This window comes from Saimiri boliviensis, chromosome Y (genome assembly GCF_048565385.1).
Source record: "Saimiri boliviensis isolate mSaiBol1 chromosome Y, mSaiBol1.pri, whole genome shotgun sequence".
In the NCBI taxonomy this organism is placed as follows: domain Eukaryota; kingdom Metazoa; phylum Chordata; class Mammalia; order Primates; family Cebidae; genus Saimiri; species Saimiri boliviensis.
Window position 1 is genome coordinate 16,710,293 of NC_133471.1, and position 27,585 is coordinate 16,737,877.

The 27,585-nt window shown below is 47.9% G+C and overlaps 2 protein-coding genes and 1 pseudogene across 2 annotated transcripts in view; all 3 read right to left on the bottom strand.

The window, feature by feature from the left end:
- Window positions 1–40: 40 nt before the first annotated feature.
- LOC141582904 (5-hydroxyisourate hydrolase-like) lies at window positions 41–2,945 on the bottom strand. The gene is made up of 4 exons (XM_074392374.1): window positions 2,878–2,945; window positions 2,313–2,465; window positions 589–724; window positions 41–91 (listed from the first exon to the last, which is right to left on the bottom strand). Exons 1-4 carry the CDS (start codon window positions 2,943–2,945, stop codon window positions 41–43), a joined length of 408 nt encoding a protein of 135 aa, XP_074248475.1.
- Window positions 2,946–2,994: 49 nt separating this feature from the next.
- LOC141582964 (uncharacterized) overlaps window positions 2,995–27,585 on the bottom strand; it is an 815,156-nt gene continuing 790,565 nt past the window's right edge. The window contains exons 2-4 of the mRNA XM_074392408.1: window positions 12,811–13,433; window positions 3,478–3,627; window positions 2,995–3,262 (exon numbers count right to left, since the gene is read on the bottom strand). Of these exons, the coding sequence (XP_074248509.1) occupies window positions 2,995–3,262; window positions 3,478–3,627; window positions 12,811–13,433 (1,041 nt within the window). The remainder of the gene's footprint in view (window positions 3,263–3,477; window positions 3,628–12,810; window positions 13,434–27,585) is intronic.
- On the bottom strand, window positions 13,766–25,593 carry LOC141582911 (histone-lysine N-methyltransferase PRDM7-like; annotated as a pseudogene).

Consider the following 27,585-nt stretch of genomic DNA (forward strand, 5'->3'; position numbering starts at 1 on the left):
TATAGCTCCCTCGGTAGGTGGTATAGGACCAGGGGCTCCGCTACAGGGGCAGGTGGAACTTCTGGGCCTTGCTGGGGGTGGTGAAAACAACCTGAGGTGGAGAGAAGGCCAGGGAGAGGGTGAGGGGGTGGCAGCAAACTAGCCCCACCGTGCCTGGGAGAGTTCAGCAGCCCAGACGGAGGGTCTGGGATGGGGTGAACCCTCCCCACCAGAGGGGCATTCCTCTGAAGCCACAGCCCTGAGCGCAGCCACAGCCTGACAGGGCAGATGCTTCTGTGCGGCGGCAGTGAGGTCAGGCACAGAGCTGGAGGCGGCTCAGAGGAAAACCTCTATCAACAGAGGGGATGAGTCACCCCTGGCCCAATCTCCCCACAAAGCCTGACCCTGGGCAGGTCAGCGATGGGTGTGTCCTATAGAGTCTTGCTGCCTGGAAACCTTTCTTTTGGGAGCTCACGGCAAGTGAGCTTACCCACCTGCCACCACCCAGGACCAGTCTGCCGGCCGCCTAAATGATGCCGGCCCGCAGGACCTGACCTGCCGGTCCCAGTGAGTCACAGACCTCAGCCCTCCAGCGCACCGGGCGCTCACCTCCACGTATGGGTAGAAGCTTTCCTGCCCCTTCTTCCTCCAGTAGGCCGCAGTGTCAAAGGTGAGCTTGTAGGTGCCTGCCTTCATCTGGTCCCGCGTCAGGAGTCCAGGGCAGCGGCCATCTGGGTCTGTGTAGCTGGGGAGAGGATGAGGGTGCAGAGGGAGATGAGGAGCTCCCCACCCCCAGCTTTCTTGGGTCTGCACGCCACCTGTCAGACTTGGGTGAGCAGAGTGGGACTCGGCCTGCAGCTCCGGAGCAGTCAGGACCCCACAGCACTGTCTTTAGGGAATCCTAACACAGAGAAGAAAAAGGGAAAAGGCTCCCATAATTTACCCCATGAGCAGTAACCAACTTAGAACTGGTATATATTTTTCCAGATTTTCTCTATGCATATTTGTTGACAAACTTAACTCATCAAATGGATTGTACTATTTGTATTATTTTATAAGCTGTGGTTTTCACTGAATATATTGTGTGTGGCTTTCTGGGTCAATAACTGCCAAAGCCCTCACCACAGGGTGGGCCTTTCCACTGCACAGAGCACACCCATCGTGTGCCCTGGTGCCTTGTCAGGGTCCTGAACGCCTGTGGCTCTGCCCACAGTCACCTCCGGAAAACCTTACATCGTTCTTGCCAGCTGGTCTTTAAAGTGTGCACCTCAGCTGTGATTATTAGAAAGAGCAGGCCGGGTACAGTAGCTCCTGCCTTTAATCCCAGTGCTTTGGGAGGCCATGATGTCAGGAGTTCAAAACCATCCTGGCCAACACGGCAAAACCCCATCTCTACTAAAAATACAAACAAATCAGCCAGGTGTGGTGGTCCTTGCCTGCAATCCCAGCTGCTAGAGATGCTGAGGCAGAGAATTGCTTGAACCTGTGGGGTGGAGGCTGCAGTGAGTTGAGATTGCACCACTGCACTCCAGCCTGGGTGACAGAACCAGACGACGTTAAAAAAAAAAAAAAAAAAAAAAAAAAAAAAAAAAAAAAAAAAGTATAGTACGTGTGTATGTGGTGAACTCGTAATTCCTCAGGTGGGACCTGGAGGAATTAGTGCCTTAGCTTTTGCGAAGGGTCAAAAGAAGATAGAGGAGCCGCACGGGCACACCTGATCCTGTGGGCCCCAGCCCTGCTCTTCTGGCTGGAAGAGAGGGGCTTGCTTCCCACGTAGGGCCATAAGGCCTGGGGGGTGACACCCACCTGGGAAGTGCCGGTGGAGCCTGTGTCTGAGGCAGTGGGCAAGGCCCCATGGAGGCCGAGGGAGTCGGTGCCCTCAGGCCTGGCTGGGAATCCCAGCACAGACCTGGGCTTGCTGTAGAAGGAGTAACCATGGTGCTGGCCTCAGGGTGTCTGGAGAATGGAAAGCAGTGTCCAGCTACTGCCTGGCACAGGGTTAACTGTGATCTCAGAGGCAGTGAAGTCTTCCATTTCCCCTCAGGGCTCACCTAACCCACCCCCCACCACCGCACAACTGCCAGGAACAGGCAGAAACACTCCCACACCTCAGGGCGCTCAGTGCCCTGAGGTTGGAGGTGGGAGGAAACAGCACCCCTACGAATTTCCCTATGGGCTGAGAGAGGCAGGAGGGAGGCCCTGGTCCCTCCCGGCACCCTGGGCTGAGTGGAGGGTCAGCAGCATCAGCCCTGCTCTCCAGCCTCACTGCCTGGCTCCCTAGCCCCTGCCATCTGTCTCAGGGCAGGACCCGCCTCCCAGTGTCTTGCGCCTACCTAGTCCTCGGCTCCATCCACTGCTGGCTGTGGTCCTCCAGCCGGGACAAGCAGAGGAGCCGGGACAAGCAGAGGCAGAGGCCCCTGGCTGGGACCCGGGAGGCGGTATCCAGCACATGGGTGGTCAGTGGGCTGCCCAGAGGCTCCATGCTGCTGCCCTAGGCCAGGAGGAGAAGGCCAGGGTGAGCGTCTGGGGCCCTGTGCCCACCCGCCCCAATCCTGCATCCACACCAGCTGTAAGGTGTAAACGGCCCTCTGGACAGTCCTTCCAGTGCCCAGGGGACAGGGGGCAAGAGCCACTGGAACTGCCTAGTCCGCTGAAGAGGGTCCAAAGCTCAACAGCGGACCTGTGCCTCCCGACCCTTCCCGGCCAATCCCCCCGATCTCCGGCTCCCCCGCCCCACTGGGGACCAAGTCTCACGCCCACGCCCCCCACAAAAGTCCCATCGTCCCCCAGGCCCTCCAGTCTCTGGGCTCTCTCCTCCGCCCCCTTACCTGGGTCCACGATGCTCAGCCCCGCCCTAGGCAGCTGAGGGGACAGGAGCCCGGCATGTCCAGGCCTGGCCCCCTATCCTCCTGGGGGCCCAGGTGTCGCTGGAGCCGCAGCAGCCGCGGGGCGGCCCTGGAGCTCATCCGGCCCCACCGACTTCGACGCCCGCGGGCAGAGGGAAGGGCGGGGCCGTCACCCCGCCTCGGACCACCGCGTGCCCACCAGGAGGTCCCCAGTGGGGCTTTGCCTAGGAAGGGGCGCTGGTGGAGAATCAGGGCGCAGAGACCTGGAGCCCCGAGAGGAGTCGAGGACAGGGGCGCAGGGCAGGCGCGAGCCGGGGCCGGAGTGGGGTGGGGCAGCCTCGGGGCGGGGGGTGGGGGGTGGGGCCGCGGGCCAGCAGGTGAGGCGGGATTGGGGTCCGCGCCGGGTTTGGAGGTCCGCAGTTTTGCCATGGAAGCTCCTTACGGGGAAATACGGTTAAGATTAGCCGAGACAAAGCGGACTTGACCCAAGCCAGGTAAGCAAGTTCTAGTCACCTGCCGGGCTGGTCAGAGGAAGCAGCCCCATCTTACAAAAGGAAGGGTGTATACGGGGCTAGGGGTGCGGAAGGGAGTTTTATAATCTACCAGCTTGTAACAGGAACAGAGGTCGTTTTTCAGCTTTCGACAGACTTACATTATTCTGTGACTTTTGTGGCGGCAGTTTGAAAAAACCAGGCCGTGTAAACAGGAGTCTGAAGGGAGGTTCGCTTTCCCGTGGCCGCCCCAGGTGGCTGCGTTCAGGCGGTGCTCAGTCGCAGCAGGTCCGGCAGCTTTGCTGTGGCGCCTAGACAGGAATGCAGCTGCAGAGCAATCCGAGGGGGCTTCAGCTGCCCCTAACGATCCGGTGTTTCAATAGGTAATGGAAGAGGGGCTGCTTCTTGCTGGTCGGGGGCATGTTTCTTTGTGAGGCTAGGTTGCAGGGGTTGCCATTCCAGGAGCTGTTGGTGCTCTTGGCGCGCCTTCATATCTTGTATTGCCCCATGGGTGAAAGCTTTAACACGGTCTTGTAAAAACTGGGTGAGGACTGGTAAGAGGCAGGGACCAAATGCCAGGAGGAAGACGGAGTTCTGGCGGGGCCTACAAGGGGCAGTAGCCAGGGCACCCAGGAGTTTCAGAACCACTGGAGGCAGGTGGAACGACTAAGTTTTTGTGTTCGGTCACTGAGTTGTTTTTTGTTTGTTTGCTTGCTTGTTTTCTAGACGAAGTTTTGCTCTTGTTACCCAGGCTGGAGTGCAATGGCGCGGTCTCGGCTCACCGCAACCTCTGCCTCCTGGGTTTGGGCAATTCTCCTGCCTCGGCCTCCTGAGTAGCTGGGACTACAGGCACGTGCCACCATGCCCAGCTAATTTTTTGTATTTTTTTAGTAGAGATGGAGTTTCACCATATTGATCAGGATGGTCTCGATCTCTTCACCTCGTGATCCACCCGCCGCAGCTGTACTAGCCCTGATTCATTGAGGCAGAATCAGCATTGTTCATTTAAAAATAGGCATAAACCTTTTTCAGCAGTGAGGAGGTCTAGACCTCTGCAGTTTTGTAGGGTGAATTCTGCTCTAAAGAGTCTAGTTGGTTTTGGAGATGAGTGACAGCGTCTGTTTCTTCTAGTGACGACTGGAAGTCTCCGGAGAAATGGCTTCTCGGCCTTTTGGCGAAGATCAAGTGTGGAAGTCTCCGGAGAGTGACCGGAAATGTGGTAATGAGGTTCTCAGGCTTCCGGGTCCTGACCCGACACTGGTGGTGACTCTGAGGGCTAGTAATAAGGGAATGGACAGTATTGGTCTTTGGGGGCAGGCATGTAATGTAGCAGGGACAGGGAGTTGTTGGTTTGAAGGACAAGCCTAATGTGGGGGCAAGGTAGACTAGGGTGCAAGTACCTGTCCAGTGGGTGGGAGGCAGAGTGGGCTGTGGACCCACAGAGGAAGAAGGTGCCTGCCGTGTTAACGCAGACAGAGGAGTGGATTGAGACTAGGTGTTGGAGTGCCTAGTTTCCTCATTTGGAGAGACTAGGATCGGCTTCAGCCACTCAGAGTGAGGAGGAGAGAGAGATCCCTTCGAGGCAGGAAGGAAGGTAATGCGGAGGGCCTGGGTAAAGAGGCCATGAGCTTCAGAGAAAACTGACTCTGGCATAACATTATGTGACAAAGAAGGATGTCAAAGTAATTTTACCCCATTACTAGTTTATTTGCCACGTTTTGTTATTTATTTATTTAATTTATTTATTTTTGAGATGGAGTCTCTCTCTGTCACCAGGCTGGAGTGCAGTGGTGTGATATCAGCTCACTGCAACCTATAATCTCTGGGTTCAAGTGTTTCTCCTGCCTCAACCTCCTGAGCAGCTGGGATTACAGGCACCTGCCACCTTGCCCAGCTAATTTTTTTTTTTTTTTTTTTTTTTTTTTTTTTTTTTTTTTTCAGTAGAGAAGGGGTTTCATCATTTGGGCCAGGCTAGTGTCGAACTCCTGACCTCAGGTGATGCATCCACCTCAGCCTCCCAAAGTGCTGGGATTACAGGTGTGAGCTGCCGCGCCAGGCTACATACAGTGTTTTATCTTAACCTGAACATTTTATATCTATTGCCCCCAGGTCTTTAGACAAACTGAACCAATTGTCAACCAGAAAATGTTTAAATTTATCTGTAATGACCTGGGAGCCCCTCCCCAGCATTCTCCCACCTCCTCTTCCACTTCTTTGAGTTGTCCTCCTTTCTGGACTGAACAGTGTATTTCTTAATGTATTTGATTGACATCTCATGCCTCCCTAAAATGCAGAAAACCAAGCTGTGCCCCAGCCACCTGGGGTGCATGTTCTCAGGATCTCCTGAGGGCCGTGTCATGGGCCATGGTCACTCATATTTGGCTCAGAATAAGTATCTTCCAATATTTTACAGAGTTTCACTCTTTTTGTTGACACATGATTAAAGAAACATCCATAAAACAGGAATGCTGTATGATGACAGGAGAAGCGAGAAACTATCAGGCAGCAATTTTACATAACATCAAGAAAGGAGCTGTTAGTATTAGCTACAGAGATGAGCCTGGGCTGATAGGACCCTAATGAACAACTAAAAGGCAGGGCTCTGCTGGTGGAGACCTTCTGGGTTTACACAGTGCTAGGTGTGACCCATGCCCACCCAGACTTAATTATACACTCATTGCCCACACTCCCACCAGTGCCATGGCTGGTCCAAGCATGGTATTTAGTATGAAATGGTGGCATCTCAATTCTAAGAAATCTCTACTTTTTTCCTAGAAAACCTCATGGTTATTCCACCACCTAATTGGAAAAACCTGTAAAATTAGAACCCCAAATTCCATCATGTGTGGCACTGTCCTGAGTACATCTGCAGTCCCATGGTGGAGTGTGTACTTTTGCTTTGCAATAAAAGCTTCTTGCCTTTGGCTTCATGCTGACTCCTCCCTGAATTCTTTCTATGACAGTGTCAAGAACTTGGAACACAAGCCGGGGCTGCGGTTTCACCAGCATCTAAAGACCACCCCCAAGCCCGCCAGCAACTGCAGCCTCAACCTCCCAGACTCAAGCGATCCTCCCACCTCAGCCTCCTGAGTAGCAGGCACCACAGGGGTGTGCCACTACTCCAAGCTATGTTTTTTGAGGGGGAGGTGAGTAGATACAGGGTCTAACTATGTTGTCCATGCTAGTCTTGAACTCCTGGGATCAAGCAGTCCTCCCACCTTGGCCTTTTGAAGTGATGGGGTTATAGGCATGAGCCACTGCACCTGGCCCTTTTTGACTTCTGATTAACCCCAGTTCCAGAAATGCCTCCAGGATTTCTACTTTATCTACTGTTCCTTGTGCAGGTACTTATCACAAAACCTGCACTTAGGTCAAAACTATCTTTACAGCAATGTAGTTTGGGAAGTAAAACAAAACAAAACAAAACAAAACACCCCTGTCTTGATGTTTTGCACAAATTACAGGTTATGGTATATATAGCGTTCTTGTTTTCTCCTGGAAGGTCAGCTTTAATTGTCCTTATATGCCATGCACACCCTTTCCCTGTGGTATATAAGCCTGGCTAGGGTGGGAAGAGGTAACAGCAAGGAGATCTGCCTGTTCTTCTGCCACTCAAGTCCATGGTTCTACTTTTTTTTAATTATTTTTTTTGGAGATAGAGTGCAGTTTCTTGACCTTGGCAGTGCCAGCTGATTCATCAAGTGTAGGGTCGACAACATGTCTCAGGCACTGATCTTAGAACACTTCAGCGAGGCCAGAATCCTGTAGCCTCCAGCTGCATGATAGCTAAACTATCATTTCTAATCTTACAGCTGGCGTTAGTCCAGCAAAGGACTAATTCTTGCCCAGGCAAGAAGGAATCTGCTTTGGAAGAGGGCTGTTACTGTCTTTGTTTAAAATATAAACTACAAAGTAAGTTTCTCCCAATGCCAGTTCAGCCTGTGCCCAAGAATGAACAAGGACACCTTGGCGGTTAGAAGCAAGATGGCGTCAGTTAAGTTAGAGCTCTTTCACTGCGCAGCCATAATTTTGCAAAGGTGGTTTCCAACCCAGCTACCTGGAGGTGCTCAGGTGAGTGGACCGCTTGAGCCCGGGAGGTCAAGGCTACAGTGAGCTGTGTTCACACTACTCCACTTCAGCCTCAGTGACAAAGCAAGATGCTGTCTCAAAAAATGAAACAATAAGAAGCATGGTCTTTGCTGGGCATGGTGGCTCACGCCTGTAATCCCAGCACTTTGAGAGACGGGTGGATCACTTGAGGCCAGGAGTTCGACACCAGCCTGCCCAACACGGTAAAACACCATCTCTACTAAAAATACCAAAATTACTGGGTGTGGTGGTGCATGCCTGTAATCCCAACTACTCGGGAGGCTGAGGCAGGAGAATTGGTTGAACTCAGGAGGCAGAGGTTGCAGGGAGCCATTTTTCTCTACTGCCTCATCTATTTTTGGGGAGTTACAGCTTGACTGAATCAATCTCAGCTGCTCGCTTTTATTCTCATAGGAAAAAAACACTAATGGCATTTCTATGGACTTTCCTTAAGTTTGTCGACTGAAGAATGATGAGGTTTCACAGATTTGGAAAGCAAAGCTCTATTTCTCATGAAGAGTTGCAGCCTGGTCATTTGGACAGCCTGGAAAGCATTGCCTCTGGCCAGAAGCCAGAAATAGGCACTTGCAAGGGGCAGAAGACTGAGACAGGGATTTATACTGAATGGCTTGGCCAGATTTACATTCCCCTATAAGCTGTATGAGGAGTCATGAATATTTATGAGAGGAGAAATGTGTGCATTTGTGACTGAGCTTCCTGCCTCTCTCTGGGTCCAGTGTTCAAAAGGTGCCACTGTTAGAATGACTTGAGGGTGGAGTTTTTGGGCCTCTGACCTCCAACGTGAAGTAGAGGAATGCAGCGACCCTCACTATGCATTCTCTGTAGATTGGCTGGAGCCACTGCCTTGTCAGTGGTCTTTTAGTAGGGAGGAATGCAGTTAATTGTATTGAAACTGCAAAAGGGCCATAGCAGTTGTGGTGGTGGAGTCCCTCAAAAGGGCAGGTTTCTCCCCATCTCTGCCAAAAATATACAAGATTAGTTGAGTGTGGTGGTGCATGCTTGTAATCCCAGCTACCCGGGAGGCTGAGGCAGGAGAATTGCTTGAACCCGGGAGTCAGAGATTGCAGTGAGCCAAGATGATGTCATTGCACTCCAGACTGGGCACCAAGAGTGAAATTGTCTCAAAAAAAATAAAAAAAATAAAAAATAAAAAAAAGTGGCTAGTTTCAGTGTAGCCCTTGGGGAAGAAAGACTAACGGTGGGTAGTGAAGAAGAGGGGGCATAACAAGGCGTGTCTGAGCTCCTGTAACATCATGGCTGGGAACTCAGTTCTCAAGCTTTCTCTGGAGTGTCCTTGCCACAAGGGTTTCTGTTCAATTGGTTGTGGGGTTGTTTAAAAGTGTGTACCACCTCCCACCTCACTCTCTTCCTCCTGCTCTGGCTATGTGATGTGTCTGCTTCTCCTTTGTCTTCCACCATAATTGTAAGTTTTCTGAGGCCTCTCCAGAAGCCAAGCAGATGCTGCAGTGCTTCCTGTACAGCCTGCAGAACCAGGAGCTAGTTAAACTTCTTTTCTTTATAAAGTACCCAGTCTCAGATATTTCTTTGTAACAATGTGAGAACAGAGTAATACAGAAAATTAGTACCAGGACGGGGGCATTGCTATAAAGATACCTGAAAATGTGGAAGTGACTTTGGAACTGGGTAACAGGCAGGGTTTGGAAGACTTTGAGGGGCTCGGAAGAAGACAGGATGATGAGGGACTGTTTGGAACTTCCTAGAGACTGGTTAAACGGTTGTACCAAAAAGCTGATAGTGATAAGTATAGTGACACAAGGTTGACGAGGTCTCAGATGGAAATGAGGAACTTATTGGGACTGGAGCGTAAATCATTTTTGTTATGCTTTAGCGAAGAACTTGGTGGAATTGTGCTTCTGCCCTAGGGATCTGTGGAAGTTTGAACTGGATTGAGATGATAATTTAGGGTAAAGGCAGAAGAGAATTCAAGATGCAGCCTAATTGCTTTTAACAACCTATGCTCATACGTGTGAGGGAACAAATGATTTAAAATTGTAACCCATATTTAAAGGGGATGCAGAGGGTAAAAGTTCAGAATATTTGCAGCCTGGCCAAGTGGTAGAAAAGAAAAACCCATTTTTAGGGGAGGGTCTCAAGAAATCTGCATAAATTTGCATAAGTAAAAAGGAGCCAAGTGTTAATAGCCAGGACAATGGGGAAAAGGCCTTGAAGGCCTTTCAAAGACCTTAAAGGCAGCTCTTCCCAGCACAGCCTGAAAGCCTAGGAGGGCTGGATGGTTTGGCAGCCAGGCCCAGATCCCTGCTGTCCTGTGAGCCTGGAGACCCTGGTCCCTGCATCCTGGCCACTCCAGCTTCAGCTATGTCTAAAAGGGTCCAAGTACAGCTCTGGTGGCTGCTTCAGAGGGCGCAAGCCATAAGCTTTGGCAGCTTCCATGTGGTGTTAAGCCTGTGGTTGCACAGAGTGCAAGAGTTGAGTCTTGGGAACCTCTGGCTAGATTTCAGAGGATGTCCAGAAAAGCCTGGATGTACACGAAGGAGCCTGCTGCAGGGGTGGAGCCCTCATGGAGAACCTCTACTAGGGCAGTGGAGAGAGGAAATGTGGGGTTTGTGCCGCAGCACAGAGTCCCCACTGAGAAGTTGCCTATCGGAGCTATGTGAGAAGGGCCACCATCCTCCAGGCCCACCAGTAGCTTGCATCTGTGCCAGGAAAAGCCTCAGGCACTCAATGCCAGCTCATGAGGGTGGCTATGGGGGCGTTGAATCCTGCCAAATCACAGGGCCATAGCTGCCAAAGGCCTTGGGAGCCCACCCCTACAGGCCTGCATGTGGGATATGGAGTCGAAGGAGATTATTTTGGAACTTTAAGATTTAATGACTGCCATGTTGGGTTTTAGAATGAGGCCTGGAGCTCCTTTCTTTTGACTGATTTCTCCATTTTGAAATGGAAATATTTACCCAATGCTTGTACTCCTATTGCATCTTGGAAGTACATAACTTGTTTTTGATTTTACAGGCTGATGGGTGGAAGAGATTTGCCTGTGTCAGATGAGACTTGGAACTTCAAACTTTTGAATTAATGCTGAAATGAGTTAAGACTTTGAGGGACTGTTGGGAAGGCATTATTGTAGTTTTGCAGTGGGAGAAGGACATGAGATTTGAAGGGCAAGGGTTGGAATAATACGGTTTGGATCTGAGGCCCATCAAATCTCATGTCGAACTGTAATCCCAAGTGTTGGAGATGAGGCGTGGCGGGAGCCAGCTGGATCATGCAGTGGATTTCTTATGAAGGGTTCAGCACCATCCTCACTTGGTACTGCTTTCATGATAGTAAGTGAGTTGTCATGAGACCTGGTCATTTAGAAGTGTGAGACATCTCTCTCCTCACTCTCGCTCCTGCTCCATGCAAGACATCTCACACCCCTTTGCCTTCTGCCATAGCTGGAAGCTTGCCAAGGCCCTCCTGCAAGCAGAAGCCACTATGCTTCCTATACAGCCCGACCTTCGGAACACAGTCATGGCTTAAATCACTGCAGTGGAACAGAGAAGGCTAACTGTAATGATAGTTACATATAGATCTTACATGAAATGTTCCTGAACTGCCTGATAGGAAGGAAAATCCATTAAATGTTCTAGATCGTAAAAGAAGGTGAGTAAGAAAAATAGCTCAGAGCAGTCTGAGCTATGCGAGGTGTGCAAGTTTTGTCAGGCCCAGAGTGGTGTGAGTGTGGGACTTAAGTCATGCTCTCTACACCTATGCCTGGGGGCAGTTGTTTAAAGGCATTTGTTCCATCCCTGAGAAACCCTCTCCACTGACTGACCTGTGGACCCAGAAACTGGGTTTCCAACTATTCACCTGTTTTTATTTTCATAGAAATTTCCCCTCATTAAATGCCTGATGGTTAGTGCCATCTAGCAGCTATCACTTACTACCAAGTCCCAACTGAGGATTGAGCTGGCTTTGAATGAACAAGAGGCAACTGAACGACAAAAGGAACTTAGATTGTTCAGAGTGGGGAACTGACTGGATCCCGAGCACTCCATTTCCCCTCTTAGGTTTGAGAGACCTTCTCTCACCTCAAGAATCAGATTCAGAATCAAAGGCAGAGCTTTTTCGGGCGGCAAAGCTAGTTGTCCACGCATCTGGGGCACTTACTTTTCCTCCACACCACCCCTCTTTAACTTTCTTCTAAGGAGAACTTCAGCACATTTCAGTCATGTGCCTGTTGCAGGGACAGGGAGACTTGATTCCTAAGTCTCTCCCAGAGGACAGGAAGACCTAGGCCTGCAGGGATTGGTCTTTCTGCCCTCCTCGAACTTGGCTTGGTCTTGACAGAGAGTGTGGATCTTAATTTAAAAAAACAAACAAACAAACAAAAAAAAAAAAAAAAAAAAAAAACTTTTCCTTTATTTATTTTCATAATCTTTTTTAGAAAATAGCAAGGTGCTTGTTTTTACATATTTGTGTCTCTGTAGAAGGAGAGGGAGGATCTAGGATTCCCCTGGAGGGAGCAGGGGCATTCCTTCCCTGATTGCAGAGTCTTCCCTCAAGTGGAGACACACACACACAAGTACATGCACATACACCCTTGAAATCCCTTGTACATACATACACACACACACACACACACACACACAAACACACACAGAGGGCACACCCCTACGCCCATGCATGCTGGCTTAACACATATAGTACATGTGAACAAATATATACATATATGCATGTTCCATCCGGCTTTCACCTCTGGGGCTACAGAGAATGGAGGATATCAGGAGAGGAGACGAGAGGAGCCAAGGGAGAGAATGGCAGCAGGGGAGAGGGGTTCTTTAGGGGAAGAGGCCATACTCCTCAAGAGACCAGAGAACTTCCTTTCCTGATACGACTCTCTAAAATCCTTTGTTTCTCTCCCTGGACCTGGGAATTGATTCTCCAATAATTAAACCAGATAGACTCCAAGCTTATCTCTTTCTGGGTGTTGAAATCCTGTGGAGACTTGAGCTGAACAGATGAGTTCTCTGTGACCCTTCTGGATACTTCTGCCTTCACTGACAAGGGAAGGATAAGGTGTACACACTTGGGCTTCAGATTTGTATGGAGAAAAAATTTATTAGAACAGGAAGCAAAAACAAACAAACAAACAAACAAAAGTGGAGGAGAGCACCCTGGGAATGAACCACATGTTGACCAGCTCCTCTGAACACTTACAAACTCTCCTGTTTTTCTTCCTTATCTCTAGTCATGAAAGTGGCAGATTTGTTTAATCATCTATTTCTGATCTCTTTGCACTCTCAGGGAATGTAAGGGGTCAGTAGACTTCCTCTGAAGCCAGAGTTGGGGTGTGCAAGTGTGTGGTGACCACATTTGTCTTCTTGTGGCTATTGAGATGAGTTTTGTTACTCATGACTTACTCATCCACACTGCAGACATAGGGCTTCTCCCCTGTGTGTGTCCTCTGGTGTCTGAGGAGGCTTGACTTAACGCTAAAGCCCCCCCCACACTCCCTGCAGACATAGGGCTTCTCCCCTGTGTGTGTCCTCTGGTGTCTGAGGAGGTTTGACTTAACGCTAAAGCCCCGCCCACACTCCCTGCAGACATAGGGCTTCTCCCCCGTGTGTGCCCTCTGGTGTCTGAGGAGGTGTGACTTCCGGCTAAAGTCCCGCCCACACTCCCTGCAGACAAAGGGCTTCTTCCCTGTGTGTGTCCTCTGGTGACTGAGGAGGTGTGACCGCTGGCTAAAGCCCCATCCACACTCCCTGCAGACATAGGGCTTCTCCCCCGTGTGTGTCCTCTGGTGTCTGAGGAGGTTTGACTTAATGCTAAAGCCCTGCCCACACTCCCTGCAGACATAGGGCTTCTCCCCTGTGTGTGTCCTCTGGTGAGTGAGGAGGAGTGACTTCCTGCTAAAGCCCCGCCCACACTCCCTGCAGACATAGGGCTTCTCCCCTGTGTGTGTCCTTTGGTGACTGAGTAGGGTTGACTTATGGCTAAAGCCCTGCCTACACTCCCTGCAGACATAGGGCTTCTCCCCTGTGTGTGTCCTCTGGTGAGTGAGGAGGGGTGACTTCCGGCTAAAGGCCTTCCTACACTCCCTGCAGACATAGGGCTTCTCCCCCGTGTGTGTGCTCTGGTGTGCAGTAACATCTGACATATCACTAAAACCTTGCTCACACTCTCCATAGTTGGCTTTTGCAATTCTTGAGATTCCCACGTCCACAAATAATTTGCCTGTGTCCACTGGATTCACTTTCTGGCCTGTTCTGGACTCACCTTCCATCGTTCTTTCTTCCACTCTAGAGCTCCCCATTTGTCCTTTGGGTGGGTTAGAAAAGGCCCTTGAAATCTCCCTCCGCCGTGTCCTTGTATTCAAGAGTTTGGACCGTTCTTTGATCTCTTGACCTTTGGTTTTGTCATTAGAGTTGCATGGATCAAAATATTGCTGCTCCTCTTCCTGTTTCCCTGGGCAGGGATTCTCTGGTTGGAGTAGTTTTCTTGTAGATGTTCCTGGGAAGTTCTGAGAGGAATGATTGTGTTCCACATGATGACTGAGAAATTTCTGACTTGAGAAGGCCAGGCAGCATGAGGGACATGAATGAATCTCTGGCTTTGGTTCTGAAAGAGAAAGTTTTTGGTCAGGGTAGATGTTTTGGTCAGGCCTTACCACGTATGAAGTCATGAAGATCAAATGAAGAACCAATCGTTCTTCATATGTTAACAATGCAAGCTCGCTCCCACCAAGTGCTGGATGGACCTTTACAGTCCATTTTTCCATTCCACTTTTATTCACTACATCTTACAAAATCCAGAAATCCCACGTCTTGGGCCTTCTCTATATATTAGCCAGACTAGGTAACCTCAAGCAGCGTCAGAGGCAGTGTCATTCCTCACATAGACGGAACTGTGGTGACCTTTCCCACACACTACAGGTATCTTCCAAGTCCTGTAAAACCCTCCCTGATCACCCTCTGCCACATCCTTCCTCCCTGGTCCCTGGGCACTTTCACTGACACGAGGTCTTCAGCTATTTTATTCTATTAAAAAATAACACTCTTGATGACTTAGGTGAGATTGTCCTTAAAGAATTCCTAAGAGGGAGGGGAAAAGAATGATTAGGAGCACTCAACCTGGAGATCCACAAATGTGGTTAAAGAGAAGATGTGTGAGCAAATCTGAATTTGAGTCTCCTCATTCAAAGTGACATATTTAATCGAGGACTGTTATGTGCTTGGTTCTCCATCAGCAAGTGGGATTCAGGTTGGCCAGCACAGAGCGGTCCAGGTCCCACCGACTAAAGGGCCTGCTGCTCCAACTAGGTGCATGGGCTGCTTTTATTTCAGATTCCACAGATCATAAAATGAGAATATGCTCTTTTTCAGGCTGCATATCAAGTATTTGTGCTTGATTTATTTCATTCAGTCTGAGCCCATTTCAAATACAATAGGAAATCTTGTTTCAAAAAGTACCCCTAATCAGGCTTACCTTCGTGCTCCCCCCTTCATCCCGTCACTGTTCCCTCTCACCCAGAAACTGGAGTAGCTTTGAGGGGATGACCAACTGCAGTCTGTTTTCCAAAAATGAGCCAAAGCTGAAGTCTTTCTGGCCTCAGGACCTATGCAATAGCTGCGCCCAGTGCCCAGAACCCTTTGCCCACAGGCACGTGCACTTCTCAAATGCTGTCTCCTGAGAAAAACCTTCCCTGACAGTCCCCTGCCATACTCTACCCTCGCCTCACACTGATCCCCAGGTACTCTTCCGGGATTCAGTTTCTTCAAAGCACTAATCGCTGTCTGATATTACACATATGTCTGTATGTATTCATATGGTTCCCTAATTTACATGTCATCTGTTCAAGAGTAGCCTTTCTGATTGTCTTGATCAACTCGTATTTACACTTTCTGTAACTTTTGTCTACTACATCTTAAAAAAAATCCAGAAACCCCACATCTTGGGCCTTTTCTACATATCAGCTAGACTAGGCAATCGCAAGCAGCCTCAGAGGCAGCGTCTATGTGCAACGTCATCTGGCACAGAGTAGGAATTCACATGGCAGCTAACTGAGATAATGAATGAACGAATAACACATGCATATCATTAAGAAATAAAAAGGAAATGCCAGAAGAAACTATCTTGTTGGGAGAGCTGGAGGTGTTTGAGAACTTGATTTTCTCTTTACTTTGTGCATAAAGTTCTTAGAATATAAAATCAAAAATTTAAAAACATAAAAGTCGTTCCAAAGAGGCAAAGGTGTGTAACATGAATCTTTAATCTTGGAAGACACTGATCTGAAATTTTACTGACTTTAGATGTCATTTTACTCTACTTAAGAGTTAAACCATGAAAATTCTCAAGGATAATTCTTTCTTGTCCTTTTAAAAGAGTAATAGTGATGCCTACCTCTCCCTGCCACGAGCTCTTTCTTCCACTTGCTGCCCCACTTTATGCCCAGTTTCTGGCCATACTCATCCCCATACCAGACTAACAGTTCACAGCCTGGCCTAATGACTTGGCAGGTTCTATAGAAGATCTGCCTGTGGTACTGGAAGGCCACAAGGTTCTGCTCCTCATCATCCCGGGAACAGTTCACATACCTGGGGTCAAGGCAGCAAAGGGAAAGAAAAGAGGCAGTGAGTTCTCAGTATCTGTCAGATCCAGGTCGGGCCCATCACCTGCTGGTCTAGGCCCTCATGGTCTAGTGCTGACCACTCCCCCACCACTCCTCTGGGAGCCTTCTGTTCTTTCCTAAATCTCTTTCACAAGGTCATATAAACTTACGATTCTGACAACAGTGCTCATGCTGCCTGGAATGTGTCCCTGCTGTGCGCAATCAACCATTTTTTCAAAGCCCAACTCTGGACTTACCTCCACCTTGATTGACCATAAAACGCATCAATGCCTAGCTTCTCTAAAGTTTAAATTAATTCTGTTTTATGCCACAGAACTTGGTGTTTGATCATGAACTCTGCTTCTAGATTAGCGTACATCATTCTACATTCAGCCCTAGTCCATCTTGCTTTGAGAGTCCTTCCTCAATCACCCTACAGCTCACCCAGGTGCCGTTCTCCTGCCTTCCCCAGGTTTCCAGAGAAACTTAGAAGTTCTCTTGGCCCAATAACAGAACAATAATAGTTTATTCATTTTCCGATTCTCTGGCAAAACTAGAGCCCACTGTGGAAAGGGGTGGGTCATCCAGCAGCTCACGTCTCCTTAGGCTTCGGTTTTAATTTCACGCAGGTGCTTCTTAAAAAAATAAGAAAATTGTGGTTAAATGTTCCTATAACCAAATGTTTCATGTCCGTCTGCAATACATCCCCCACACAGGACATGGGTTGTATGATCTGTTCAAGTATGAACTTCCCTTCCTAACCTGGAACATACCAAGTGCTTAATAAATGTGGATTACATGAATTAAAGCATGAATGCAGTGTCCCTGTGAATCTACGCTTCTCAAGGTTTATCTTGTTGCCTCAATTTTGTCTAACATACAGATTTATGTTTTGATACCAATAAATCATAATATCTATACTTTTATCTTTTATTTCTAAATGTTGATGGTATAAAACAGCACTGTGTGAAGAAAACAGAAACACGGAATGTGAAAATCATTGAAGGCGCCATGATGAGAAGGAAGGAAGTCTGGGATTGTGAGAGAGGAAGATTGGTTCTGAAACTCAGAGAGCACTGGCCTTACCTCATCCAGTTGGCCCAGGATTTATCCTTTCCATCCACATACTCATAGCAGTTTCTCCCTTTGGTGATCTGAGTTTCAGAAAAATAAGGTAAAGGCTTTTTAGAGAGTAAAAATCAAAAGAATTATTTTACTCCATGTCATCAGTGGCCTTTGGGCCTGCATGGCTTCAGCTGCCAGTTCAGACCACATGGTATGCACCGTAGTCATCATCTGCACATCTGAGTTGATTTGTCCAGTCAGAGCAGAAGCCCCACAAGGGAGGATGCACTTGTTGTCTTTGTACCACTCTGCTCCCACATGCCCTCTGACCTCTAAACAGAAGTTCCATGTTCATGCAAAGACCCTTGAGTACACAGAGCTAGCCAGGTTATTTCTGCCTGTAACCTAACATGAAGATGGTGCTGTCCCAGCAAAGGCACAGAAGGGATGTGGGAAGACAGAACAGGGGAAATAGCAGGTAATTCTTACCAGCCAGGAGTATCCATTGTTGGCTGCCTCTTCGTCTTCTATAATTCGGCCCTCATAGGGTCCAAAGTGCAGACCCAGCGGCAGATCAGAGGCCTCATTCCATACTCCAAGCCCAGCCTGAGGGATGCCTGATGGCCCAATTCGCAGTCCAGGGGGCAGGCTGAGGGCTGCACGGTTGGGATGTCCCTTGTCCACTGTGCTGTCCTTCACAAATGTCGGGGGCCCATGAACAGCACAGCTGTCAATGAAGAAGTTCTGACACATCTCACAATCTGGAAGCGAGGGCAGCAGGGATTAGAAAAGTTATAATCCAAGTTCCTTGATATAAGAGCTTTAGAAAGAGCTCGGCACTTACATTACTTAGCCACAGTCCTGTACTCTAACTCATTAGAGTAAGGGAATGATTTGGGGGCCAAATGATGAAATTATTGTACCAGGACATAACAGCCAACTGTGGGAGTGGCTGAGAGGTTCACTTACAGAGGTAGTCGTCATCCTGGGGCTCGCTGACCTCTTTGTATGCATGACCCTTTCTTTCTCGCAGGTTATACCTCTTTCCTTCAGTCTCCTTCCTCCTGAGTTCTAGGTTGGAGGAAAGGAAATGGGTAAAATTGGGAGACTGGGGTGTTCATCCCTGTTTCATAAGAAAATGTGAAATCTCCTGCCATCAAATGAGGCTACATATTCCAGTCCCCCCTCTTTACTGCTTCAGAGGGACTTGGATCCCACACCCACACTGACTGCAGATGCCTATTCTTTTTTTCTTTTTTTTTCTTTTTTTGAGACAGAGTTTCACTTTTGTTACCCAGGCTGGAGTGCAATGGCACAATCTCAGCTCACCGCAACCTCCGCCTCCCGGGTTCGGACAATGCTCCTGCCTCAGCCTCCTGAGTAGCTGGGATTATAGGCACGCGCCACCATGCCCAGCTAATTTTTTGTATTTTTAGTAGAGACGGGGTTTCACCATGTTGACTGGGATAGTCTCGATCTCTTGACCTCATGATCCACCCGCCTCGGCCTCCCAAAGTGCTGGGATTACAGGCGTGAGCCACTGCACCTGGCCTATTCAATTTTACTTCTGACCGTTCCCATTATCTCATTAACCTCCCATCCTTTCTACTTGTAAAATGTTTCATTCATGCCTTTAGTCCTTAAGAAAATATTTCCTGAGGGCACATTATATCTTAGGCATTGAACAAAGCCTGGACATTCAACACTAAGAAAATATGGTCTCTACAGGGGATCTTCTATAAACTAATAGACATCTTATGGAAGAGGAAATGTAGAAATGCACAAAGGAATATCAATTATCAGAGAAGTACTTATTGAACACTTTGCACATATCAATTCATTTGTATTTAATTATTTCAAACAATATATGAACTATATGTACTTGATCTCATTTTACAGATTACCATTCAAGAGCTCAGAGATTTTATAAGATTTGTCCAGGGTCCCAATGCTTCTATGTGGATTATAACCCAAGTGAGCGACTTCAAAATTAATGTTCTTACATGCTATTCAATACTGTATCCAAGGCCAGACATGGTGGCTCAAGCCTGTAGTCCCAGCATTTTGGGAGGCTGAGGTGAGCAGGTCACTTGACCAGGAGTTTGAAACCAGCCTGGCCAATATGGTGATACCCTGTCTCTACTAAAAATACAAAAATTAGCTGAGCTTGGTGGTGCATACCTATAATTCCAGCTACTTGGGTGACTGAAGCATGAGACTTGTTATTACCTGGGAGGCAGAGGTTGCAGTGTACCAAAATCATGCCACTGCACTCAGCCTGGGCGACAGAGTGAGATTGGTCTCAGTGAACAAATAAATAAATAGTTTTAACAAAATACTGCATCTAACTTCTGGTCTCACAACTGAGTCCAGCTTAAGCCCAGGCTATCCAAACTCTACCCCACATATGCAGACCATACTCATCAACCTTTCTAGAGGACATAGAAGGATTGAAGTCCCCCTAAATATTTTTTTCTTACCTGGTTTTACTCTAGAGTGCTGTCCAGAGGTACTCGCTTCTCCAGGAGGGGACACTGGTCTCTGAGCCTGCTCTGAGACACTTGTATTCAGTACATTTGCCATATCTGACAATTTCTTCAAACTAGATTCATTGCTGAATGACACCTTGGGCATTCCCTTGAATGTGAGTCACATATTAAACGACAACATGCATTTCTTTAGTTCTTTAAGGCTTGCAACGTCTTTTCATATGCATGACTCTAGTTAATGCTTCAAGCCTTGGAAATACCTAGAGTATCTAAATACTAGAGGGAAAAGAGAAGGTCTAAGTGGGTAGTGAATCTGCGACTATAATCTATGTCTTAAGGCTCTTTCCTTCAACTTCCCCTCAAAATTCTCTATAGAAGTTAAAGGGAGGGAGGAAGAAAACTTGGGAAGACTATCTGGAGAATCAACAGGTCTGTGAAAGAAGAGGGTAAGGGCTAACAGAGAGAAAGAGGGAATCTTCTATAAACTAGTAGACATTTGATGGAAGGGGAAATGTGGGAAAACACAGAGGGACGAGGCACATCTGGAAAATGAGGTAAAAGAGCAGTAAGGTTGGGAACAGAACAGAGATGACTGGCAAAAATGTATCTAGACAACTAAGAAAGTGACATCAGAGTTGCACATTGCCATATCCTGGGAAGAATATCTGGTTTTGGAATTACTTATTCCTGTACCAGTTCTGCTTGTCTGCTTGAATAAGGGTGTATTGTTAGCTAATTCTCTTTAGTTTCCCAATCCAGAAACTGGCATACATGCTAATTTTTTTGAGAGGGAGTCTCACTCTATTGCCTAGGCTGGAGTGCACTGGCACGACCTCAACTCACTGCAGCCTCCGCCTCCCGTATTCGAGAGATTCTCTGGCTTCAGCCTCCCGAGAAGCTGGGATTACTGGCACGTGCCACTACACCTGGCTAACACTTATTTTATTGTATTTGTTGGTGAAATGGAGTTTCATTCTGTCACCCAGTCTGGAGTGTTGTGGTGTGATCTCAGCTCACTGCAATGTCCACCTCCCGGGTTCAAGCAATTCCCCTGCCTCAGCCTCCTGGGCAGCTGGGACTACAGGTGTGCACCACCATGCCCAGCTAATTTTTGTATTTTTATTAGAGACAGGGTTTCACTAGGTTGGGCAGGCTGGTCTTGAACTGCTCCCCACAATTTATCTACCCATCTTTACCTCCCAAAGTGCTGGGATTATAGGTGTGCACCACTGTGCCTGGCCAATGCTAATTCTTTCTTTCTTTCTTTCTTTCTTTTTTGGAGAGGGAGTCTTGCTCTGTCGTGTAGGCTGGAGTGCAGTGGCACAATCTCAGCTTACTGCAGCCTCTACCTCCTGGATTCAAGCAATTCTGCTTCAGCCTCCTGAGTAGCCGGGATTGCAGGCATCCACCACCACGCCTGGCTAATTTTTGTAGTTTTAGTAGAGATGGGGTTTCACCATTTTGGCCAGGCTGGTCTCAAAATCCTGACCTCAGGTGATCTGCCCACCCTCACCTCCCAAAGTTCTGGAATGACAGGTGTGAGCCACCAGGCCTGGTGCTAATTCTTAATATTATACAGAATATGAAAGATAATAATGTTCACCAAAGTGTTTCGTGAGCTACTTAATACAGTACGAATGTGAGAGTAGTAATTATTTTTGGCTGGGTGTGGTGGTGCACACCTGTAATGCCAGTGCTTTGTGGGGGCTGAGGCAGGTGGATCACCTAAGGTCAGGAGTTTAAGACCAGCCTGGCCAACCTCACCTCTACGAAAAATACAAAATACTAGCTAGGCATGGTGGTGGGTGCCTGTAATCCTAGCTACTCGGGAGGCTGAGGCAGGAGAATCACTTGAACCCAGGAGGTGGAGCTTGCAGTGAGCCAAGATCACATCACTGCACTCCAGCCTGGGTGACGAAAGTGAAACTCTGTCTCAATAAAATAAAATAAATAATTCTTCTCACAGACTGGGTGTGGTGGCTCACATCTGTAATCTCAGCACTTTGGGAGGCCGAGGTGGAAGGATTGCTTGAGCCCAGGAGTTCAAGGCTTGCATGAGCCACATGACAAAACACTGTCTTTACGAAAAAATACAAGCATTAGCCAGGTGTGGTGGTGCACGCTTGTGGTCCCAGCTACTCAGGAGGCTGAGGCGGTAGGATATCACTTACCTAGAAGATGGAGGTTGCAGTGAACTGAGATTGAGCCATTGCACTCCAGCATGGGTGAAAGAGTGAGACCCTGTCTCTCTCAAATCCCTGCGCCCCCAAAAACAAACAAACAAACAAACAAGCAAATATTTTCTCAGTCCTGATATCATCTCTACAGTTGAAATCTAACTCAGAGATATTTTCAGCATTCCTTGACCCTGTCACCTATAGTTGAATTCAAAAATTTGGAATCACTCATTCAGAAAACAGTCAGGAGGCTCTCAGAGGCCCTGAGCCAGACTTAGGAGTTCTGAGAAGAATCATGTATGGACCAGACTCCTGAAGAGCTCACAGCACACAGGCAGCAGACAGGCTAAACAAATGATTCCAGACAGCATGAGAGTTCCCTTACTGGAGCCCAGAGGAAGGAGCTGTTACTGCCTTCTACAGGAATGAGCATTTGAAATCAGTTCCAGAATATATTTTTTCTTACTAGGTGTAACCTATATGAAGTCCTAAACAATTTTCTTGTTTGTTGTTTCTCAGTCTTCAAACCTTAAACTCCTCAGGGCTGGAAGCTGCTTCCTCTGATCAGAATGGGTCCCTTATGAGGGGAGGGACCCTATCTCCTTCTGGGACTGTCACAGTACGAATTGTCTATTTACTCGGAAGCTTCTCTTAATCAGAGTGTTTTAGTATAAATCTCACTGTACTATAACAGAGAAAATCTGAGGTTGAAAAGTCAGTTGAATGAATGATGCAAAGATATATGGGTAAGGCAGGATAAACTTTATAAAACTAAGAAACTTTTAAGGATCTCATAAGTGCTTTAGAGAAGGAGTTTTCGATTAGACTGCATGTGATTCCAGGCACATAATTGCACATTTTTATATGACAGTTTTCTCATCGAGAAAATGGCTACAGTTACAGCAGCTACTTAATAGGAACTACATGTAAAGTTGAATAGGTATGATATATGAAGTTTACTCATGTAAAAAGCTTAAAGTCTTAAATATTGAGAAAATAACACTACAGTAGTGATTATTACTACTGTACTTATTAACTGTTAAAATAATGATGGCAGCAGACATTGTGCAAGAGAGATCAGGAAAGAAAGGCAGTAGTTCCTAGGACACTCTGTACATTCTCCTTTTACCTGTGTTGGATCTAGGAGGAAGATTTCTTGTCAGTAGGATTTGGGAAATACTTACCTTCTGGTGTTTACTCTGTTCCACTCTGAAGGCCATCCCAGGAGGTTTGACTAAAAGGTGAGGAGAAATCAGTGGTTTGGTTGGTAAATATTTCCAAACTCTGGAGGTTTTCTTTTTCTTTCTTTTTTGAGATGAAGTCTTCCTCTGTGGCCCAAGCTGTGGTGCAGTGGCACAATCTCAGCTCACGGCAACCTCTGCCTCTCGAGTTCAAGTGATTCTCCTGCTTCGGCCTCCCAAGTTGTTGGGAACTACAGGTGTGTGACACCACAGCTGGCTAATTTTTGTACTTTATAGTAGAGACAGGGTTTCTCCATGTTGGCCATGCTGGCCTTGAATTCCTGACCTCAGGTGATCCACCCACCTTGGCCTTCCAAAGTGCTAGGATTACAAGCATGAGCCACCATACCTGGCTCAACTCTGGAGACTCTCATTAGAGACAGAGAATTCTGAACCAGAGAGTGATGATTCCAAGTATTATCTGAGGGTGATCTGAAAATGTTTTCTGAGGTATCATTAAGGCCTATGCTTCTATTGGGGCATCTCTGATTTTCTCAAGATTAAAAAAAAAAAAAAAGATAGATGAAACTTCATCTTTGTTTCATCCTATATTCATGACGTATCTATTACATTTATTTTTTTAAATGTAAATTGGCCTTTCATGACAAACACACTGAACAACCTAGGAATAGAAGGAAATCACCTCAACATAAAAGGTCCATTTTTAACATCATAGTCGATGATGAAAAATGAAAGCCTTTCTTCTAAGGTCATAAACAAGGTAAGGATTTCCAGTCTTGCTACTTCTATTCAACACAGTGCTGGAAGTCACAGCCAGAGCAATTAGGCAAGGTAAAGAAATAAAAGGCATCCAAATTGAAAGAAAGAAGTAAAATTATCTCTATTTGCAGATGACATGATCTTACATATAGGAAATTATAAAGATTCATTAGCTGGGTGTGGTGGTGGGCACCTGTAGTCCCAGCTACTTGGGAGGCTGAGGCAGAAGAATTGCTTGAACCCAGGACACAGAGGTTGCAGTGAGCCCCTCACTTCTCCAGCCTCAGCCTCCTGCGTATCTGGGATTACGGGCACCCACCACCACGCCCAGCTAATTTTTTTTTTTTTTTTTTTTTTTTTTTTTTTTTTTTTGGTGTGTTTAATAGAGACAGGGTTTCACCACGTTCGCTAAGCTGGTCTCAAACTCCAGACCTCAAGTGATACTCCTACCTTGGCCTCCCAAAGTGCTGGGATTTCAGGTGTGAGCCACCGTGCCTGGCCAGAGGTCACTCTAAATCAGGCGTCCCCAAACTTTTTACACGGGGGGCCAGTTCACTGTCCCTCAGACCGTTGGAGGGCCACCACATATTGTGCTCCTCTCACTGACCACCAATGAAAGAGGTGCCCCTTCCTGGAGTGCAGCGGGGGCCGGATAAATGGCCTCAGGGGGCCGCAGTTTGGGGACGCCTGCTCTAAATCTTACTGGGGGCTATTCACGGTGGCTCATTGTGGTGTGCGCCACCATGTCCCAGCTACTCGAGAGGCTGAGGTGGGAGAATTGCGTGAACCCAGGAGGCAGAGGCTGCAGTCAGCTGAGTTTGCACCACTGTACTCCAGCCTGGGTGACAGGGCAAGACTCTGTTTCAAAAATAATAAAAATAAAAAAATAAAAAATCCTACTTTCCTCTTACCTTGCTGCCTAGGTGTCCATTCTTCATCAGAATCTTCAGTGTCATCCACCTGGAGTTTGATGGTCTGCCTTCGGTGACACATGAAAACTGGTCGAGTGGCTCTGAGACCTGAAATTAAGGAAAAATTTTGTTCTAAAAGGGAAGAGCTGGGCAGAGGAACAAAGGGCAGTGGCAGTGGAAAGGACCACAAAGCCAGTGTGGCTCAGTCTGAAGAGCTGGCAGAGTCCTGAACAAGGTCAAGATGTGACTTCTGCATGGTCAGTATCCACACTCAGCCCCACACTGACACAAAAGAACACAATTTCCCTCCAGATTTTTCTTCATACAAAAGGGAACTGCGGGCAGATACCACTACCTGAGAACTGAAATAACACAGGACCAAAGACCTGTTTTGTTTCTCAGGCTGGTATAGGCCTAGCACTCTGGTTACCTATAGTAGTCAGTGCATTATAGTTCCTTTTCACATTCCTATAGCGAGTTTTCTCCCAGTCTCCCATCTCTGCCCATTATTCCTTGGAGAAGTATATGGCAACGTCTTTGAAGACATCTTTTACCTAGAGGAAGTAACAGAGTCCATCAATGATTTACTAGTACACGTTGAGTGGGTGCTTTTCCTCTACTCTGTGTGTAGAGCTTGGCCTGCGGCCTCTGGGAGTCTCTGTGAAACATAAAGACTTTCCCTTCTTCTCCAGATTGCATCCTGTTTAACTGAGAAGACACCGAGCATTTTCCTACTCTCTGCTGATGCAGAGCAGTCCCGGATGCCAGTGTTCTTTTCTCTCCAGCGTCCTGGCCAGGACCAGCTGCCCCTATTCCATGCACACGCAGACAGAGTCACCCAGGGGTACAGGCTAAGAGTCTGCAGCAGTCCAGAAACCAGCTCCTGTTATGAGTCTGGCTTCGCCTCCCCCACCTCTCAACATAGGCTTCTGCTCTGTTCTCCCTGTGTCTCCTTCTGGCCTCTCCTCTTGGGACCTTTCAGGGCTCATGGTGCTAGGACTGTGTAGAAAGCCCTGCTTCATTTACAAGTGTGGGAAGGGCCTGATTCTCTCAGGTCCTAAACCAAAGGCTCCTGTGGAAGGAGAAGGTGCTAAGAGGGGGCAACAGCCCTGACCACTACCCAGAACCAGGTTCTGTCTTCTTCATTTGGCTGGGGTGTTCAGAGCAGGAAGATGTGGGTTCCTGGTGAGGTCTTGAGCACCTCAGGGAGGTCTGGGGGTACTTATGGGATGGGAAGGTCTCTACTGGCCATGAACTACCACCTAATGTAAGCTGGATTTTGTTCTTTCAGTTCCCCTTCAGCTTGGCTTATTTGGAGAGGGGGAGAAGGGTGGCACAGTGGCCTGGAGGGTTATAGCTATGGGTTTTTGAGGGGAGTCCTAAGGTGTGAGAGCCAGAGGAGTCCTAAGGCAAACTTGAGGCCCCCTGACTGGTGGGACTTGGGTCACACTGAGGAGCAGGGTTTTGTTTCAGCAAGGCAAAATAAAAATGAGAAATGTTCCTGGGGATTCAGGAAAAATCCAGGAGTAAAGCAGTATGCATCTCTAAGGGGCAGCTACCTCTCAGGCTGAGATTTGGGGTCCCTCAGGCTGAGAGGATTTGAGGTGTCTTAGGCTGAAGAAACTGGGGTTTCTGAGATTGAGGAAATTTGGGGTCTTGAGCTGAGGGGCTTTGGCATCCCTCAGGCTGATAGTTTTTGTGTTTTTTCAGAATGAGATGTGGCGTCTTTTAGGTTGAAATTTGGGGTGCTCAAGTTGACAGGATTTGAGGGGATTTGGGATTCCTCTGGATGAAAGGATTTGGGATCCTATAGGCTTGGAAAGGTTAAGGGATTTGGAGTTCCTCCAGATGAAAGAATTTGGGATCTTTGAGGCTGAGGAAATTCTGGGTCTCAGGTGAAGATTTGGGTCTCTCATTAAGGGGCTTTAGGGTCTTTGACACGGAAGTTATTTAGTCCTTGAAGCTAAAGGGATTGAGCTTTCAGGCTGAGTATTTATTTAGGTTATCTGAGGTTGGAGAAACTTGGTCTCTCTGTGGGTGAGATATTTAGGGTTCCTCAGGCTGAGGGGTTTGGGGTGTTTTAGGGTGAGGGGAATTGTGGCTCCTCAGGCTCCGAATATTTGGGGATCTAATCATTAGGAGATTCAGTGTTCCTCTGGGTAAAGGGATTTGGGGTCTCTGAAGCTGAGGTACTTCGGGAGTTTTATGCTGAGGGGATTTAAAGTCCCTCAAGGGGTTGCAGTGACTGGTGACAGGGGGAGACTCCAACTAAAAAAAAAAAAAAAAAAAATTCCCTCGAGGTGAAAGGATTTGGTGTCTCTGGAGGCTGCCAAGATTTGGAGCTTCTCAGGGTGAGGGGATTGGGAGGGTTCCATGCTAAAATATGAAGGTTTTGGGCGGAGGGTTTACAAGGGTTTCATGCTGCACGACAAAGGCAAAGGCTCCCCGTGCTCTCCACAGTCTCACGTGCTCTCCTGCTGCGTTGTCCACAGTGGCCGGGCGTCCTCTCGGCGCTCCTCGGGGTGAGATGTGGTGGAGGGCAAAGTGCCAGCCCGTAGTCCTCGGTTGCCACAAGCTACCAATCAGCGCTGAGATCAAGGCGATCCCGCCAATCGGGGCAGTTAAGAGGTGCTAAAGGGGTGGGGAGTAGGGCGGAGCCTTGCCTGTCAGTCACGGGCACGCAACCGGGTTCCGGGCTCAGGAGGTCGGGGAGGGGACTGGCTTTTGCGCGCCTCTGACTGGAATCGTCCAGCACACAGGCGCAGCTTCGCGGTTTTCATCACTCAGTTTTCCCCAGCTCAGGTGTTGACGACTGAGCCGGGCGTCAGGGCTGCGCCTCACGTCCCTCCGCAGGCCTGGGTCTTCTGAGGGAACACAGTGTCTTTTTGGATTGCCAGAGTTCTCGCGCTAAGTCTCACGTGGGAGGGTATAATTCATTGACTTTTAGTGTATCCAAGGTCACAGAGCTTTTGACTCTAATC

What these genes read in the sequence shown, in the direction of transcription:
- LOC141582904 (XM_074392374.1), bottom strand. Translation starts at nt 2,945, where the DNA reads ATGAGCTCCAGGGCCGCCCCGCGGCTGCTGCGGCTCCAGCGACACCTG. An exon ending in GGCCCCCAGGAGGATAGGGG is followed by an intron (nt 2,466 to 2,877) that starts GCCAGGCCTGGA and finishes GGCCTAGGGCAG; the next exon opens with CAGCATGGAGCCTCTGGGCA. An exon ending in GCTTCTACCCATACGTGGAG is followed by an intron (nt 92 to 588) that starts GTGAGCGCCCGG and finishes TCTCCACCTCAG; the next exon opens with GTTGTTTTCACCACCCCCAG.